Source organism: Alternaria dauci, chromosome 7, assembly GCF_042100115.1.
Source record: "Alternaria dauci strain A2016 chromosome 7, whole genome shotgun sequence".
Taxonomy (NCBI): Eukaryota; Fungi; Ascomycota; class Dothideomycetes; order Pleosporales; family Pleosporaceae; genus Alternaria; species Alternaria dauci.
This window is the reverse complement of record NC_091278.1, coordinates 798,136-812,833: the sequence shown is the minus strand read 5'-3', so window position 1 is coordinate 812,833 and position 14,698 is coordinate 798,136. Positions and strand designations below refer to the sequence as shown.

The 14,698-nt window shown below is 53.2% G+C and overlaps 4 protein-coding genes across 4 annotated transcripts; 3 read left to right on the top strand and 1 right to left on the bottom strand.

Moving 5' to 3' along the window:
- Positions 1-745: 745 nt before the first annotated feature.
- ACET3X_007439 (uncharacterized protein) lies at positions 746-4,293 on the top strand (the record flags this gene model as incomplete). Its single annotated transcript, XM_069453585.1, has 12 exons — positions 746-892; positions 942-1,000; positions 1,059-1,104; positions 1,158-1,312; positions 1,364-1,475; positions 1,557-1,835; positions 2,688-2,721; positions 2,781-2,866; positions 2,920-3,668; positions 3,727-3,863; positions 3,928-4,037; positions 4,108-4,293. The coding sequence occupies 12 exons, from the start codon at positions 746-748 to the stop codon at positions 4,291-4,293; spliced, it is 2,100 nt and encodes a 699-aa protein (XP_069304602.1).
- Positions 4,294-6,141: 1,848 nt separating this feature from the next.
- ACET3X_007438 (uncharacterized protein) lies at positions 6,142-7,395 on the top strand. Its single transcript, XM_069453584.1, has 4 exons — positions 6,142-6,351; positions 6,407-6,628; positions 6,691-6,831; positions 6,893-7,395. The coding sequence occupies exons 1-4, from the start codon at positions 6,220-6,222 to the stop codon at positions 7,247-7,249; spliced, it is 852 nt and encodes a 283-aa protein (XP_069304601.1). The 5' UTR covers positions 6,142-6,219; the 3' UTR covers positions 7,250-7,395.
- Positions 7,396-7,951: 556 nt separating this feature from the next.
- Positions 7,952-12,705, bottom strand: ACET3X_007437 (uncharacterized protein; the record flags this gene model as incomplete). The annotated part of the gene is made up of 2 exons (XM_069453583.1): positions 7,952-11,037; positions 11,085-12,705. 2 exons carry the CDS (start codon positions 12,703-12,705, stop codon positions 7,952-7,954), a joined length of 4,707 nt encoding a protein of 1,568 aa, XP_069304600.1.
- A 557-nt stretch (positions 12,706-13,262) lies between these two features.
- ACET3X_007436 (uncharacterized protein) lies at positions 13,263-14,561 on the top strand. Its single transcript, XM_069453582.1, has 5 exons — positions 13,263-13,588; positions 13,678-13,701; positions 13,753-13,809; positions 13,882-14,009; positions 14,063-14,561. The coding sequence occupies exons 1-5, from the start codon at positions 13,551-13,553 to the stop codon at positions 14,161-14,163; spliced, it is 348 nt and encodes a 115-aa protein (XP_069304599.1). The 5' UTR covers positions 13,263-13,550; the 3' UTR covers positions 14,164-14,561.
- Positions 14,562-14,698: the final 137 nt, after the last annotated feature.

Genomic DNA, 14,698 nt, shown 5'->3' with positions numbered 1-14,698 from the left:
TTCCTTCCTAACTATCATACGATCTTCTTCAGACTAACAGCGCTTCGCTAGACCACGCGACAGCAGCTGAATTACAAGTGTGTAGAGCTGCCTTTAGGTTTCCTAGCGGAGGTCTTATATGGCAGCGATCATTGGGTCAACAGCTGAATCATAGCTGAATCCCTTTACGCTCTGCCCCATGCTCGTTCAATCTCTCATAGCTCCTTTCGACCCCAATTGGCCTGTCCTCATGCGCCATTCGGCGAAAGCGGTATCGCCTGTGCGCATCAACATTGCCAAGGCGGAAGCGCCCTTCGCTACCCGCCTGTCACGTCACGGTCAAAGCTACCCACTACGCTCACTCCGCTCACTCCCGCCCTCTTCGGCGCCTTCTTCGCGTCCCCAAGAACGCGTACTGCCTGTGCCGTCGGGCTTTTATGACTCAAGATTATCGCTCAGGTTTCCAGAGATGGCGAAATGACAAGATATGTTCGCTTTTACAAGGTCCACATTGGACCAAGCGGTGCGCCGTGCCGTGCCGCGTATCCCCGTTGCGCCAAACAAATCAGCGCGTTCGGACGGGGAGTGATGACGTTTCATTGTTTTTTTCCTCTGCATGAACGCCTTCCTGCGCATCGTATGAGGTGGAAGGCTTGGTGCTCGTACCGGTCGGTTGTACCTGAAATGAGTCTGTCCGCCTCCGCCTTTGCGGGTCAATCGTCTACTCGACTCCTCCAACGCCGACTCCTATGTCTGTTGTCACAGCATGGTGACAGATATCTCGGGATGGGCGTGTGCTGTTGCCTACACTACGTTCTGTATCGGCCTACTGTCATCTTTTGCGCGTTTCTACTCGCGCGGGTTGATCCTAAAGTCATGGGGTTGGGATGATACAGCTTCGTGTGCTGTGCTGGTACATTGTGACCGACCTACAAAGTATCTGCCATTGCTCATTGTACCAGATTGTCAGTATCATTCATCAAGTTGTCTTGCAACTATTCCTAAACCTAGGATGTGGCAAGTAAGTCGGAGTATGTAATTTTGAGGCATGGCAAAGACTGCCTGTTCGACTGCAACAGGCCAGACAATCCCAATTGCGGCTTCCAGTCCCTCGATCTTCTTCGGGTAAGTTCTAAATCTTGCGTCATCTTAAAGGTGCCAGAACTGATTCAGCACAGATAGTGTTCATGGAAGAGGTTGTAATCTATGGCGCGCATTCCGTCATAAAGACTACCTTCCTTTTATTCTACCTACGCCTTCCTGTCGATGTGGTGTTTCGGCGCCTAGTTTATCTTGGGTTCGCGCTCACATTCTCCGTCTTTCTAGCTAGCCAGTAAGTCGGATTATCCCACCGTTCACAGCGTCGCGGACTAATAGTATCTAGGCTTATAACGTTCTTGCAATGCGTGCCTTTTGAGAAAATCCTCAATCCCATGTTACATCCCGAGGTTACTTGCATCGACATGCATGTCATCATGCTCACCCCGCCTATTCTTGTGCGTATTGCCTCTCTATACAGTAGCACCACAATTGGCTATCCTTACATACTACATACATACTGACGCATAGTTCTACAGAACATATTTATGGACTTCTACATCATCATCCTCCCGATACCCTTCGTTCTTGCGCTCCAGATGAATTTGCGTCGCAAAGTCACTGTCATCTCCGTTCTCGCCTTTGGTATAATCTCAGTCACGGTCGCAATCATCCGCCTACCAGTCCTGATCTCAGTATCCTCGATGAAGACGGACGTCTCGATAGACGTAGGGAAGATGATAATCGTTGCATCATTCGAGGTCCAATTTGCGATTGTCGCGTCGAATCTACCCGCGATGAAAGCACTTTGGAACAAGGTCAGAGGCAAATACAGCTCAGCTGGCAGTGAGGAGCCATCCTTGGAAATACAATACCCACTTTCGTTTCTACGCAGATGCAAGCGGAGCGACCGAAACAAGCACTCTTCTATGGGGTCCATAACAAGGCTGGAGAATGGTCTTACCACTACCGAGTCGCAAGAAGAGTTCGTTAATGGGAGAGTCAAACAACAAGGGTCAGCAACAGTCGACGTTCAGGAGTTGCATTCTACCAACCGAGAAAGCCTACAACAGCAGGCGATCGTCGTCACGAATGACGTGGATGTACAACGTTCACCTAACATGTCACTGCAGCAAACAAGTCGTCCCAAAGTTTTACGATAGACCGGGGTTGTGACTGAGAATGCTGTGGAATTACTATATTACTTCAACCTTGAAATCGTAGTCATTATCTGCTAACCCAGTGTTGTGGTCATGGCTCCTTGGGAAAGCTTGTAGCATCCCGTTCCAATCCGCGCTAACCGGGGCGTTATCTGTACCACTGGCAGTCACATATCGCTAAAGCATTGATTGGGTCAGAAGTGCATCCCACTATTCCGGATTGATTCAACTTTCGAGCTGAAGACTCCCATCCCGCTTCAATGTGCCGCAGCACGTCTTCCAGCTTGCGTAAAATCAACAGCGAAAGGTTTCATACAACTCAGAGTGGCTTCCGGCCATTCTTACCGCAGTAAGATGGATTGGCTATTGATCAATTCTCTTACAAGCGTCGGCCTTTTGACTCTACTCACATGGCGTCGTTACTTCTCAGCAATCAGCGATATACCTGGGCCATTCGCTGTTTCGTTTACTCGCCTTTGGCATGTGCACCGCATCCTTAAGGGCGACCAGAACCTCGAGCTCATACGGTTACACCAACAACATGGTAAGCTTACACAATGCGTGAGGCTGTCTATCGCTGGATCTCTGCTCACAGACCTTGAGGTCACTTTGTTCGCATATCATACGACGAAGTTAGCGTCAGTCACCCAGATGCTATCGCGAAAATCTTACTGGCCCCCCTTCACAAGGTACTATGCAGAGAAGATTCCTGGTCGAATGAGTATTTGACAATGATCACAAGGCAAACTGGTACAAAATTCATGCTCTGCCAGACTACCGTTTCCAATCGCCTATGAGTACCACAGACCCCAAGAAGAAGATTGAAAAATCAAAACATATCGCCGCGGCATATACCGTGTCCAACATACTCCGCTCGGAAGAGCACATCGACCGCACCTTTGAATCTTTCCTCGAATGGATGAACAAATACGCAAAAGACAAGGAGCCAATGAATCTCAACACCTTCATCTCATACGCAACCTTCGACGTCATCGGTGAAATCATCTTCTCAAAGCCTCTCGGCTTCCTTGACCAAGGCAAAGACATTGGTAACTCAATCGAGAACTCGCTTGCTCTAAACGCATACATTGCAGTAGCAGGCTACTTCCGCTGGATCAACATTGCGCTGCTAGCCAACCCAATCATGACCTGGCTCGCCATACTACCAATGGGCCATCTATTCGACACTGTGAAAAGCGTCTTGGCAGATCGGGAAAAGAATGACAACGTCCGGTATGATGCTGTTCAATATTGGTTCAAACAACACGAACGACATCCGGATAAGTTTACTATCCGGGAGATTAATACGCAGGCGCTTGCTGCCGTGGGAGCAGGGTCTGACACTGTGGCTTCGGGAATACAGTCATTCATCTATCACATGATTCGTCGTGCTGGGGCGTGGGAGCGCGCTCATGATGAGGCTGTTGAGGCAGTTCAGAAGGGATTATGTAGGGATCGGGTAGTGTCTTATGCTGACGCACAGCAACTTAGGCAAGAAGACAATCCTCAAACCCTGCACATGAAGCTGTTTCAGACTGACAAGAACTAGTTTTGTGCAGGCCTGTGTGAAAGAGACTCTTCGCATATTTGGTCCTGTACCTATGGGACTTCCACGTATAGCGCCCAAGGGAGGTCTGACTATTGGCGATCGTACGATACCCAAGGGGACCATTGTTTCAGTCAACCGTGAGTTAAGAAATCTCGAGGACTCATTTTGATATTTGCGCTAATTTTGTATGCTAAACCGCAGCATGGGTTATGCATTACTCAACTGAAATATGGGGTGCCGATGCGCATGTTTTCAGACCAGAGCGATGGTTGGAGGAAGAAAACAGTATGAGACAAAAGTTCTGGATACCTGTGAGTAGCCGCTTGTTCCTTGTTGATCTCGCGTATCAGACTATGCATATATGCTGACTGGTTTGCGTAGTTTGGAGCAGGGTACGGTGGTTGTCCCGGACAAAACATTGCCAAGATTGAACTGGCCAAGATTGCGGCGACGTTAGTCAGGGATTACAATATCAAACAGGTGGACTCGAAGCAAGACTGGCAGTGGAAAGCTTACTTTACGGTTCTTCCGCATTCATGGCCAGTGTATGTTGAGAAGAGGAGTTGACGGTAGAGGTAGGGATGTGTAAAGATGTTCATTAGTGTTCATGATGGGGCTATAGAAAAAACAAAAGCCAAACTCCGAACCCTCAAACCTAGCAGATGTACTCCAAGTCGCCCTCAAAGAAGAAAGCTACACCCTACATCCAGTGATCCATAGTCCCAAACGGCGGATACTTCAACCCACTCGGTCTTCTCCTCCTCATCCACCTCCCACCGCCACTTGCACTACTGCCCACGGTGCTACTTATGCAATCCCAATCCCACGGAGTTTGTTTACCCAAGACTTCGTAACCAGCCACTCTGCGTAAAGCACCTTGCGTTCGCTCTTGTTGGACACTGCGGAGGGCAGCGCGGGTGCTTTCTCTGACTGTTGTTGTACTCCTCGTCGGCTCAACGATTTGGGTATGATAGGTGGGTTGACGAGGGCGAGGGCGGGAAGCTGGCGGGCAGCGAGACGGCTCGCGGGTTGGTGGCGGAGGACAAGGGGACGAGATGGTGCGTTTTCTGCCTGGGCCTCGAAGGCGAACCTCTGTGATATCGGACACACTAAGATCGTGGTGGTGATGATGATGGCCGTGAATCGGATGCATGTGCAGTGGGTGCAGATGCGGATGTCTGTGGTGGTGATCCAGATGCGCATCAAAGTGCGCGTGATGGTGTCCGCCCTTTTCTTCCACCTCAAGGGTTACATTGGGCACTCTGACGCGAACGTCGCTGAAACGCGGCGATGCCGGGCTACGATGGACGCGAACGATTTCCTCCGCACATGAAGAATCTGTAGAATGGCGATGTTGCTTTCCCCCTTTGGCTGGTGTTAGGGTGAACCAGCACATGTCTGCTGCGTGCCGAGGATATCTCGACACCAGAATCGATGCGCGTGGGCAGGGGATGAAGTCCTGTCGGCGGGGCAAGACGATGATAACCAGTATGAGAGAAGGCTGGTACGTAGCTTGAAGGCGGTCTCGAGGGTTGATAGTACGAATAAGGTGTTGTGTCGTAACGGGGCATTCAGAGGACTTGAAAGAAGGCAAGACAATGGAAACAGGCGGTACTTTAACCTACGACTGACACACAATAGACATATGATCAAATCCTTTCTTACTTTTTCTCATGAGGCGTCCTTGTATGTATATAACACTGCCCTCAAAGATCATTCGCTACCATCAGGCACGCAGCGCCGGACTTGCACGCGGGCCGCACATCTGCAGGTAGTGAAGGGGACAAATGAGACAGAGTGGGTAAGAATGGTGCCTGCATGATTGTTGACGGTGCCTGCATATAGGCAATGCAAACATGTGTTCAAGTCCGCTGGGCGAGTGACGGAGGCTAATGAGGGTGGGAGATGAGCGCGTGGGCCGGCGCGATGTTGTGCCTGACCTCGAGTCTCAACGGGCAGCATGTGACGCTTGAGCCCCAACGCCCGTTCGTGCCCTGGTTGACGGGAGGACTTGCACCACTAGATGACGTATGTAAGAGTGCGACATGATCGCGCGCAAGTCCCTCCTACTGCGTCTCCCTTCTCTTCATATTGAGGAAAGTCAGTGCTATCGCGATGGATGACGACGTTGCGCGCCAAAGGCGTAGTGCTCATCACGGCTGCTCCTGTGTGAGTGGCGGTGTCTGCAAAGTCAATAGCAAGGAAATATGGGCGTGATAGAGGCCAGAGCACCTCATGGGGCTGTTTGGCTCTGCTGAGGTCTATGCACAAAGGTGGATGAAAAGCAGCAATGTGGTGTAGTTGACAGTGCTCGGGATGCGACCGCCTAGGTGGTGAAGGCAACAGCTAGGACGCGGCTACGTCTTGGCATTACCGACAACGCCGGAGCTTCGAGCTCACATCACCACGCCAAACAATCAAACCACCCCACTGCAACCACTCGGTCACGTCTCTGATACCCTCTGAATTCCGCCATCACACATCGCCGCAACCATGGATTCATTAGTGTCGCAGTATAGCCGGCCGGCGTATACAGAGGAAGGCCCGTCAGAGGAAGAGCAGCTGCAGCTCTACAGCGGCACCCCAGAGCTGTCCCTCAAGTTTGCCCTACCACCAGTCGCTCAGGTGCGCTCTATCGCCTCCGTACAATAGAGAGCGCGACATGCTAAAAACAAGACAGTCAGCATCATGGCTCCGCGCAATGACGGACGACTACTCCAACCCCAACTGCCCCATCAAGATTGCCCACGGTACCACAACCCTCGCCTTCCGCTTCAAGGGCGGCATCATCGTCGCCACCGACTCGCGTGCAACGGCTGGAAACTGGATAGCCAGTCAGACGGTCAAGAAGGTCATTGAGATCAACAACTGCTTGCTGGGAACCATGGCTGGTGGCGCTGCTGTACGTGCAATCACCACCACGACAAGGAGACAGAAGGAAGCCTGAATACTGATGCGCGGTAGGACTGCCAATACTGGCTCGCATACCTCGGCATGCAATGTCGCCTTCACGAACTCCGACACAAGCGCCGTATCTCCGTCGCTGCGGCCTCGAAGATCCTCGCCAATCTTGTCTACTCATACAAGGGCATGGGTCTAAGTATGGTACGTTTCTCCCATTTCACGTCAGCCCATCTATTTTACCAGCCTAACACTCGACGTCCAGGGAACCATGTGCGCTGGCGTAACCCCACAAGAAGGCCCCGCCCTCTACTACATCGACAGCGACGGCACCCGCCTAGCCGGCAACCTCTTCTGTGTCGGCTCCGGTCAGACATTCGCATACGGTGTACTTGACGCACAGTACAAGTACGACCTTGAGGACGACGAGGCGCTCGAGCTGGGCCGAAGGAGTATTCTCGCTGCTACCCACAGGGATGCGTACTCTGGTGGTTTCATCAACTTGTACCACGTCAAGGAGGATGGCTGGGTCAAGCATGGCTTCAACGACACGAATCCCATCTTCTGGGAGACGAAGCTCAAGAAGGGCGAGTTTTCAAACGTTACTAGTGCGTTGGAGTAGGCGATTCCAAAGTCACTGCAAGGTCTGAGAGTTACCCCATAGTAGCGCTGGGCGGATCAAGGCAGATGGCAGCTTATGACTGCTGCAGTGTAGCATTGAAATAACATCACGACTAGACATGTCCAATGAAATGACGGAACACAAGGAGACTATACCCGAAACGTGTACACTGTGACTTTTCTAGTAGAGTGGCAGCGCAGATTCACGCATCATCTCCAGGATACATTTTGACACATGAGTGTGCAGCTCACTAAAATTCAACTTCTTCGAGTCATGTTTCGTTCAGACATGTTTCCATTTCCATGATAGGTCGATTAGTTCCAATCATCTATGATACCATACATACATGCAATCCGCCTGCCGCTAACAATGAAAGAGCACAGTCCATGCTGGCTGACAAACGCCTCCTTCCCCCACCCCTCCCTGTGACTGGAAAAAAAAAGAAAAGAAATGGAAAAGATTGCAATATACACTATCCCCAGTGTCAAGTAGTTTGGGTATAAGCAAAGACGCCGCGCAAGTCCACTCCATCCCGTTGCAGAGATATGTTGTAAAACGCCTGTGCCCCGAACCAATGCAGAACAAGGAAATAGTTGACATTGTGAGAAATTCAAAGAACGGCAAGCAAAACCAAAAAAGAAAAGAAAGAAAGAGAGTAATCCCCAGTGATGGTGGCATGCAGGACAAAGAGATAAAAGGGCATCAACGACTCCGTCTTCTCAGCCCCAGATCCTCTTGTTGCAGTTGCTTGATAAGATCGAAACTCGCCTGATCGAGATTCGGGTCAATCATGTTGAGCATGTTGCCCATGTCCATGCCTCCATTCATGCCCACACCGATGCCCATGCCTGTCCCCATGCTTATACCATGTTCGAGCTTGATGCCGCCAGTGCCATTGTCTCGTCGCTTGCTAGGCGTTGATTTTGGCGTCTTGCTGTTGCGGCCAGCGCGCGACGGCGTGTGGCTAGGTTTGCGACTTGACGGGCGTTGTGTACGACCTTTGTACGAGCCATTGAGCGTGGGTGTGATGGGTGGGGGAGGGAAATCAGAGTTCGTGGTAAAGTTGTTGTAGTTGTTTGTAGCGGGGGAGGTTATGTAGGGGCTGTAGGCCTGGTGGTGGTTGCTGTTGTTGGCATTCATTGGAGGAGATGCTGCAGAGACGTGTCTGGGTGAGACGGGTGATGACGGGTGGCGGACGGCGTGATGTTCTGGTCCGGACTTCGAGGCGAAGCCGTTTGTATGCGCCTGCGAGGAGGTATCATCGTGGGGCGGCGGACCAGGTGTGAGCGGCTCTACGCTGGGGCCGTGTACTTCTCCATTTTGTCCTGTGAGCTCCATTCCGTCCATAAGCATTGGATCGATCGGTTGGTACTCGACTGATGACATTACAGTATCGCCGTTCGTGTGATAAGAGTTCGTCATGTCTACATGATTGTAGTCGCCGTTAGTATACGCTTGAAGGGCAGGGTCGACAGGCGCGAGATCATCATTTTCGGGGCTGTGGTCCAGCGCTTGCTGGGCGGAGTAGGCCATCTCCTGAAGAAAAGACGAACCACTGCTAAACTGATTTGGCAGTGAATGTCGCCCGTGTATGTCTCCATGCAGATATTCGTCATCGTACGAGGACTCGTGTCTCATCCGCTTCGTTCTTGATTCCGTGTCTTCGTCGCTGACCCTTCGTTTCTTGGACGCAGAGCCACGTGGAATGGGAATCTCGTTGGCCTTGACTGGATCAACGTTGCCATATTCATCATGTATACAGCGACGCTTGCTCTTCCTACAATCGGCACACGCCTTGACTCTGCCAGATTTGAGGGCATAAGGATCGCCATTCACGTCAGCCATGATTGGACCGCCGTTCACTGGTCCATTGGCGACATTCGATAGACTATCCGCCACGGAGTGATCGCTAAGCCGACGTTTGACAGATATGCCATACGAACCAGACAGGTCAATGGTGTGCATGCCTGGCTTCGATGTGTCGATCAGCTCGTCCTTGTGTTTGCATCGGATTCGGCGTTTTCTGCACGCATCGCAAGCAACTCGTTTCGGACCTAGTTGCGATGTTTTAGGTGTCGTGATGTGCGGGTTACTTGCCGACGGTCGCAGAAAACCAGTCAGTGGACCGGAGGTGACAGACACCATATCGAAGTGGTTGTAACTGTCCACCTCTACTGGAGGTGAAGGCTCGGGGATGACGTCAGAGGCTTTTATACGGGCCGAAGACCTCTCTGCTGTTGCCCGTAAGGCTTCATGAAGCGACTCGCGCTCCATCCTCTTCACCTGAGCAGCACTCAGCTTCTTTTCAGTAGTCTCCATTACTTCGGGCAGAACGGCATCTGAGAAAGCCCAAGATGGTATAGTTTCGTTCCCACGCTTCCATGCAATCCATATCGCAAGGCGTCGCGCTAACACGAGTGGCTCGCCATGGCCCTTTGGGATCGACTTGTTGACAGCACTTCGGGTCTTTTGGGGAACATCAATCTTTCCTTCGGTGATGAGGACTGTTCTCCAAATGTAGTTCAGCAAATCGGTCAGCCCTTCCAGTTCGTGCTTGGAGTAGTATCGTTTGTTGTAGTTCTGTGCGCCGAGGTGTGAGTTGTGACTGAACCTGTCCGGCTCGCAGTAGATTGGCGTCGACCGTTTGAACTGCTCGCCGCTCTGCAGGAGCTCTTGAACTGGACCAGGAACAGGATCCTCTTCCAGATACTTAATGGCAGTCAACCACATAATCTTCTGGAAAAAGGGATACCGGAACTGCGTAGCCACCTTGGTATTCTTCTCGATTTCCAAGATCTTGATCTGCATACCGTAGTGTATACGGGTGAGGAAGTTTCCTCCAATGACGAGGCTGTCCTCAGGAGTCCAGACGGCGTGGATCCAACCGGAAGGAATCAACATGGTATCTCCAGGATAAAGGTCCACTCGGTAACATTCCTTGACTTGTTTGCCAAGCCAGTCGTGCCCTTGGTTCGGGGAGAGACACCATTCTTCGTACTTTTTCAGGTTTTGCTTTGTTGGTGGAATGAAGAAGAAGACCTTCTTGCCCTTCACGATGTGGTAGTACACGGATGAGCCACCAAAGTCAATGTGGAAATCGGTAAAGCAGTCTGCGACAGACATCAGACAGTAGAACTGCACTGGTGGCGGCGCAAGCTTGTCGTCCTCTCGCCATACAGCGTCCTGCAGATCTATATCTCGAACAGCCTTGGGTCGTCTGATCAGCTTGCCGAGCTTACTTCGAGATACCTCCAGGCTGATGACGTTTCGCACAGGCTTTTCACCTTGCTGCTCATAGTAGTCTGCCCACTTTCCCATGGTCCACTTCTTGCCTTCGCCTTCTTGTGCTTTGACGTCGATCACAGGGACAGGCTCGTTTGGACCGTACAGTTCTGCTACACGGCGAACCGTCAGACCCTTGGGTATGACCATGTCCAGACCGTCCTGGCCGTCGTCGGCGACTGTCTCGTATTCAAATTGCAGTTTTGGCCCATCTGCCTGCCCATCTACGTCTTCCATGGCAACGTCCTCCTCTGTTGTCGCTGCCGGAGTGTTCATATCGCCAGGGATGACAATGGGCTCCTTGAATCCATTCATCTTCTCGAGAAAGTCGCCAGTGATGAGCTGCGCCGGCATGCGCGCAAACATCTCCGGGGTGAACTCAATGTCGCCATTCTTGAAAGCTGCGATGTAGTGATGTTCGGGATTGTCGTCGGATGTTTTGAGAACACCCTCGTTTAGACCGGCGTAGTCAACAGTTGTGTGGGCTCTGACGGATTTACGAACCTCTGGACCATGTTAGAACTATAAGCCCAATGTGCGTCGGTAGACCTACTCGTTGTTTCACCAAACTTGGGTCTACACGGTTCGCAGTAGAATTTGTTTACCTCCCGTACCTCCCGTTCGCTGTTGAAACCAGCGCAAGGGTAGTGATACCACTCTTTGCAGCCATCGCAGCCGATCCATTGCTCGCCGTCGCCGATTTTGATGTGTGATTCGGACGATTTGCAGTGGGCGCAGATGAGTTCTGGTTCGACCGGAGCGGGTGCGGGCTGAGCGACTGCACCGACAGGAGTAGGGGCGGCTGTCTGGGTACCGAGAGGTAGCGATTGCGCTCGCGAGTAGTTCGATAGAGGCTGGCCGTCTGGTAGCGGTGGCGCCGACGTCGAGAAGGAATGGCGACGGGCGTGTGAGGGCGAGGTTTGTGCTGGCTCAGCCTGCGATGCAGTAGGAACAGAGCCGTCCGCTGCGACAGTAGCAGACTGATCGGCAGGCAGACTCAGTGGCGACTGGAGTTGATCTGGGGCTCCAGAAGTACTTGTAGACGTCGGGTTCTTGGGCTTGGGTGTCGACTTCTTCCGTTTGCTACTCGCTGATGGTGTGCTACGAGACGCGCGCCCTTTCCCTTTTGGCAAGCCCTGGCCCTTTTTTGACTTTGGCTCTTCTGCAGGCACGGCATCCTGCATCTCAATATCAGGCTGTGTAACCATGATGGGAGCTTCCTCAGGCGGTGTGTGTGTTTGCGCAGCCGAGGTGGTCTGAGCCACATCAGAGGGTGCGTCTAAAGGGTGTTTCATGTCAACGGGTGCCTGCGCAGGCTGGCTGTAGTGGTCGGACGGAGGCGGCAGTGGCACTACGTAAGGATTTGTAGGCTCTGATTTGTGTTTTATTTGGTGTGGAGGTTGCTCAGCCGGCGCTGATTGTGAAACGGCCAACCGCTTTGCTGTCGAGGGCGGGGAATGCGCGGTTTGTGTGGAAACTTTGAAGAAATCCAGCAGCAGCTGAGCTTCAACAAGGCGGTCGTCTGGTACGCTATTGTTCTGGTGCATGCGGCTGCCGCCGTGTGTCATCTGCTCGACGTTGTAGGACCAGCCTGGGTTATGACTGGTAGCGGGTCTCGACTGAGACTGGCCATACTGCGGAGACCCGTAGACCTCGGAGCGCGCTCTCTTCGCAGGCCGCTCGTCAAAGGGATATGAAGCGTCTCGGGGCAGAGCGTGTGCTGGGGCGCGTTCGCCGGTCGGGTAAGGGACGGCCGTGGGCGACGCCGCCGAGTAGGAGGCATGGCGCGAATAGCCAAGGTATTGCGGGTGGGCATGCTGGCGTGTCACAGCGACGTCCGCGAGAGCCTCAATGGGCGATGCCTGCGCCAGAGAATACTGCGACGGAGGAGGTGCGGAGCGCGCCGAGTGCCCACACGTCACCGCCGGCGACGACTGCTCCCCAGACGCGCGCGCGCCTTCGCCGAGGGCAGATGCATTTTTCAGAGCGTCATTGATGTGCCTTGTGCCTGATAGCGACGCGGATGGGTTGTTCGCATTGCCGGCGGGGTGCGCTGTCGAGGGCTCGATGGGCGGCAGGACGGGCGACAGCGGCTCGTAGACGGGCGGCGGAGGAGTAGGGGCACGCGCCGAAGCTCGCCTGTACTGCTCCTTGAAGGATGAGATTCGCCTCATGGTGGTTGTGTGTGTGCGGAGGTGGGTGGGCTAGGGCCTCGGGGGTGCGAGGTACTCGTCGGTTTGGCGTCTCAGACCGATGCGCGGCTATGGAGCAGCGCCACTAGAAGCTGGGAGACGGGCAAAGGAGCAGTCGGGCATGGGCATGGGCATGTCCTGCTGAGAGGCGACAGTGGGCGCGATCGGGGGTGAGCGAGTGTAGGGGGGGAGCGTGTGGTTTGGCAATAGAACGATGGTGGTGGAGAAGTCGGCGGGGATTGTATTGGGAATGTTGCGACCGGACACCCAGACAATCGCTGAGCCAGACTCGGCCACGCCCGCGCCCACAACACTCTCGGGGTGCAATATCTAGAGCAAGATGCGGCGGTTCGACACGCAGCTCCAAGCGCATGTGTCTGCAGCATGCGAGTGGTTGGATGGCTGGGGGGAGCTCTACGAGGTCGACAGGCCGCTTCACTCATTCGCTGCAAGTCCGCGTCTCCGATTCGAGCGCTCAATAATTTGGTACCAGCTGCCACGGATGCGCAGCTGCGTTGCTTCAAGACAGCTGTGCATCGGCTGCATGTCCTCCCCCTACCACCATACGGCCCTTTCATGTGTAGTAGACGGCGTGTCCCCTGCTCTGCATACTCAGCACCATCTCGGCGTTGCATGGGTTGCTCCTTCTTCCCGATCATATGCGTTTGCCACGTGATGCGGCCTTGCCAACGCTCGGACGTGCACGCCATCCATGATCAATCCCGCATGTTCACCCAACTCAACTTCCCACTGCAACCTCCCCACCACCCGCCCTCGACTACCCACCCAGCAGCCCGTCCTTTACCGTCCATCTCAGTCGCCAAAGTATGAGTCGAGGAGGAAAATTGGCACCGGAAGTCAACCGGTATGTCCGCCTTCTCTGCATCGCGTGCCAATCGCAAGCCTGGTGCGACCAACTCACACGACATTCGCGCTAACATGTCATTCCTACAGAGCTCTCTTCGTAAAGAACCTGAGGTTAGTCGGAGCCGGAGCTACTGCTTCTGCCATGCGCTGACCCCCCTGCAGCTTCAACGTCACCCCAGAGGAACTCTTCGACCTCTTTGGCAAGTTCGGCCCTGTACGGTACGTCGTCTTCCCTGTGCGCTGGCGCATCTTGGCCCCTACAGTCGCCCCAGGTCACTAACTCCAGCACAGCCAGATCCGCCAGGGTATCGCCAACAACACCAAGGGCACAGCCTTCGTCGTCTATGAAGACGTAATGGATGCAAAGTCGGCTTGCGACAAGCTGAATGGCTTCAACTTCCAGAACAGATACCTTGTCGGTAAGCAGCAGCAGCATGCGCGTCCTTGAGACAGCAGTCACTGACAGGCGCAGTATTATATCACCAGCCAGATAAAATGCTCAAGGCCGCCAATGATCTCGCCGAGCGCCAAGAGAATTTAGAAAAGCTCAAAAAACAACATGGCATTGATTAGGGGTGCGAGAGGCCTCAGGAACAGGTGACATCGCGCGAGCGAAGTAAAGACAAGACTCCTGTGGGCCTCAAGACCGATAGCGTAATCTCTCGACGCTCTTCGAGCCGCGGCGGCGATACGCGCACCTCGACGACCAATTCGATTTTAGCGGAAAAGACCGGCGCTCCTTCCCCGACGACTGCACCTACCTCATGTCGCAGCTGCGACTGGCGTACTGTCAAGCAATCGCTGAAGGGTTTATTCAAGTCGGCACACGGCGTTAAGAGGTCATGACAAGTTCACGAACCATGACGGATTGCTGCATTTTCTTGGAGTGGGGTCTTTACTTAGGATAGCCGGTAAAGCATAGGGCTATATCAGACTGCAACAGGCCCGGCTCCTTCTACACCGGACAGTCGGTACGAGTCCGACTGGGAATCAAGGAATTCTTGTTCCAGCACATGCATTACATACAGTGATTCTGCTAACATGTTGAATATGTGAAGATGACACTGAAGTTCGTCGCACCTTCCGCTTTCGGCTGGCATTTACACAG

Excerpts from the sequence above, each read along its gene's own strand:
- ACET3X_007438 (XM_069453584.1), top strand. The coding sequence starts at position 6,220 with ATGGATTCATTAGTGTCGCAGTATAGCCGGCCGGCGTATACAGAGGAA. Across the intron at positions 6,352-6,406 it reads CCCTACCACCAGTCGCTCAG|TCAGCATCATGGCTCCGCGC; the intron begins GTGCGCTCTATC and ends AAAACAAGACAG. Across the intron at positions 6,629-6,690 it reads CCATGGCTGGTGGCGCTGCT|GACTGCCAATACTGGCTCGC; the intron begins GTACGTGCAATC and ends GATGCGCGGTAG.
- ACET3X_007436 (XM_069453582.1), top strand. The coding sequence starts at position 13,551 with ATGAGTCGAGGAGGAAAATTGGCACCGGAAGTCAACCG. Across the intron at positions 13,702-13,752 it reads CTCTTCGTAAAGAACCTGAG|CTTCAACGTCACCCCAGAGG; the intron begins GTTAGTCGGAGC and ends ACCCCCCTGCAG. Across the intron at positions 14,010-14,062 it reads CCAGAACAGATACCTTGTCG|TATTATATCACCAGCCAGAT; the intron begins GTAAGCAGCAGC and ends TGACAGGCGCAG.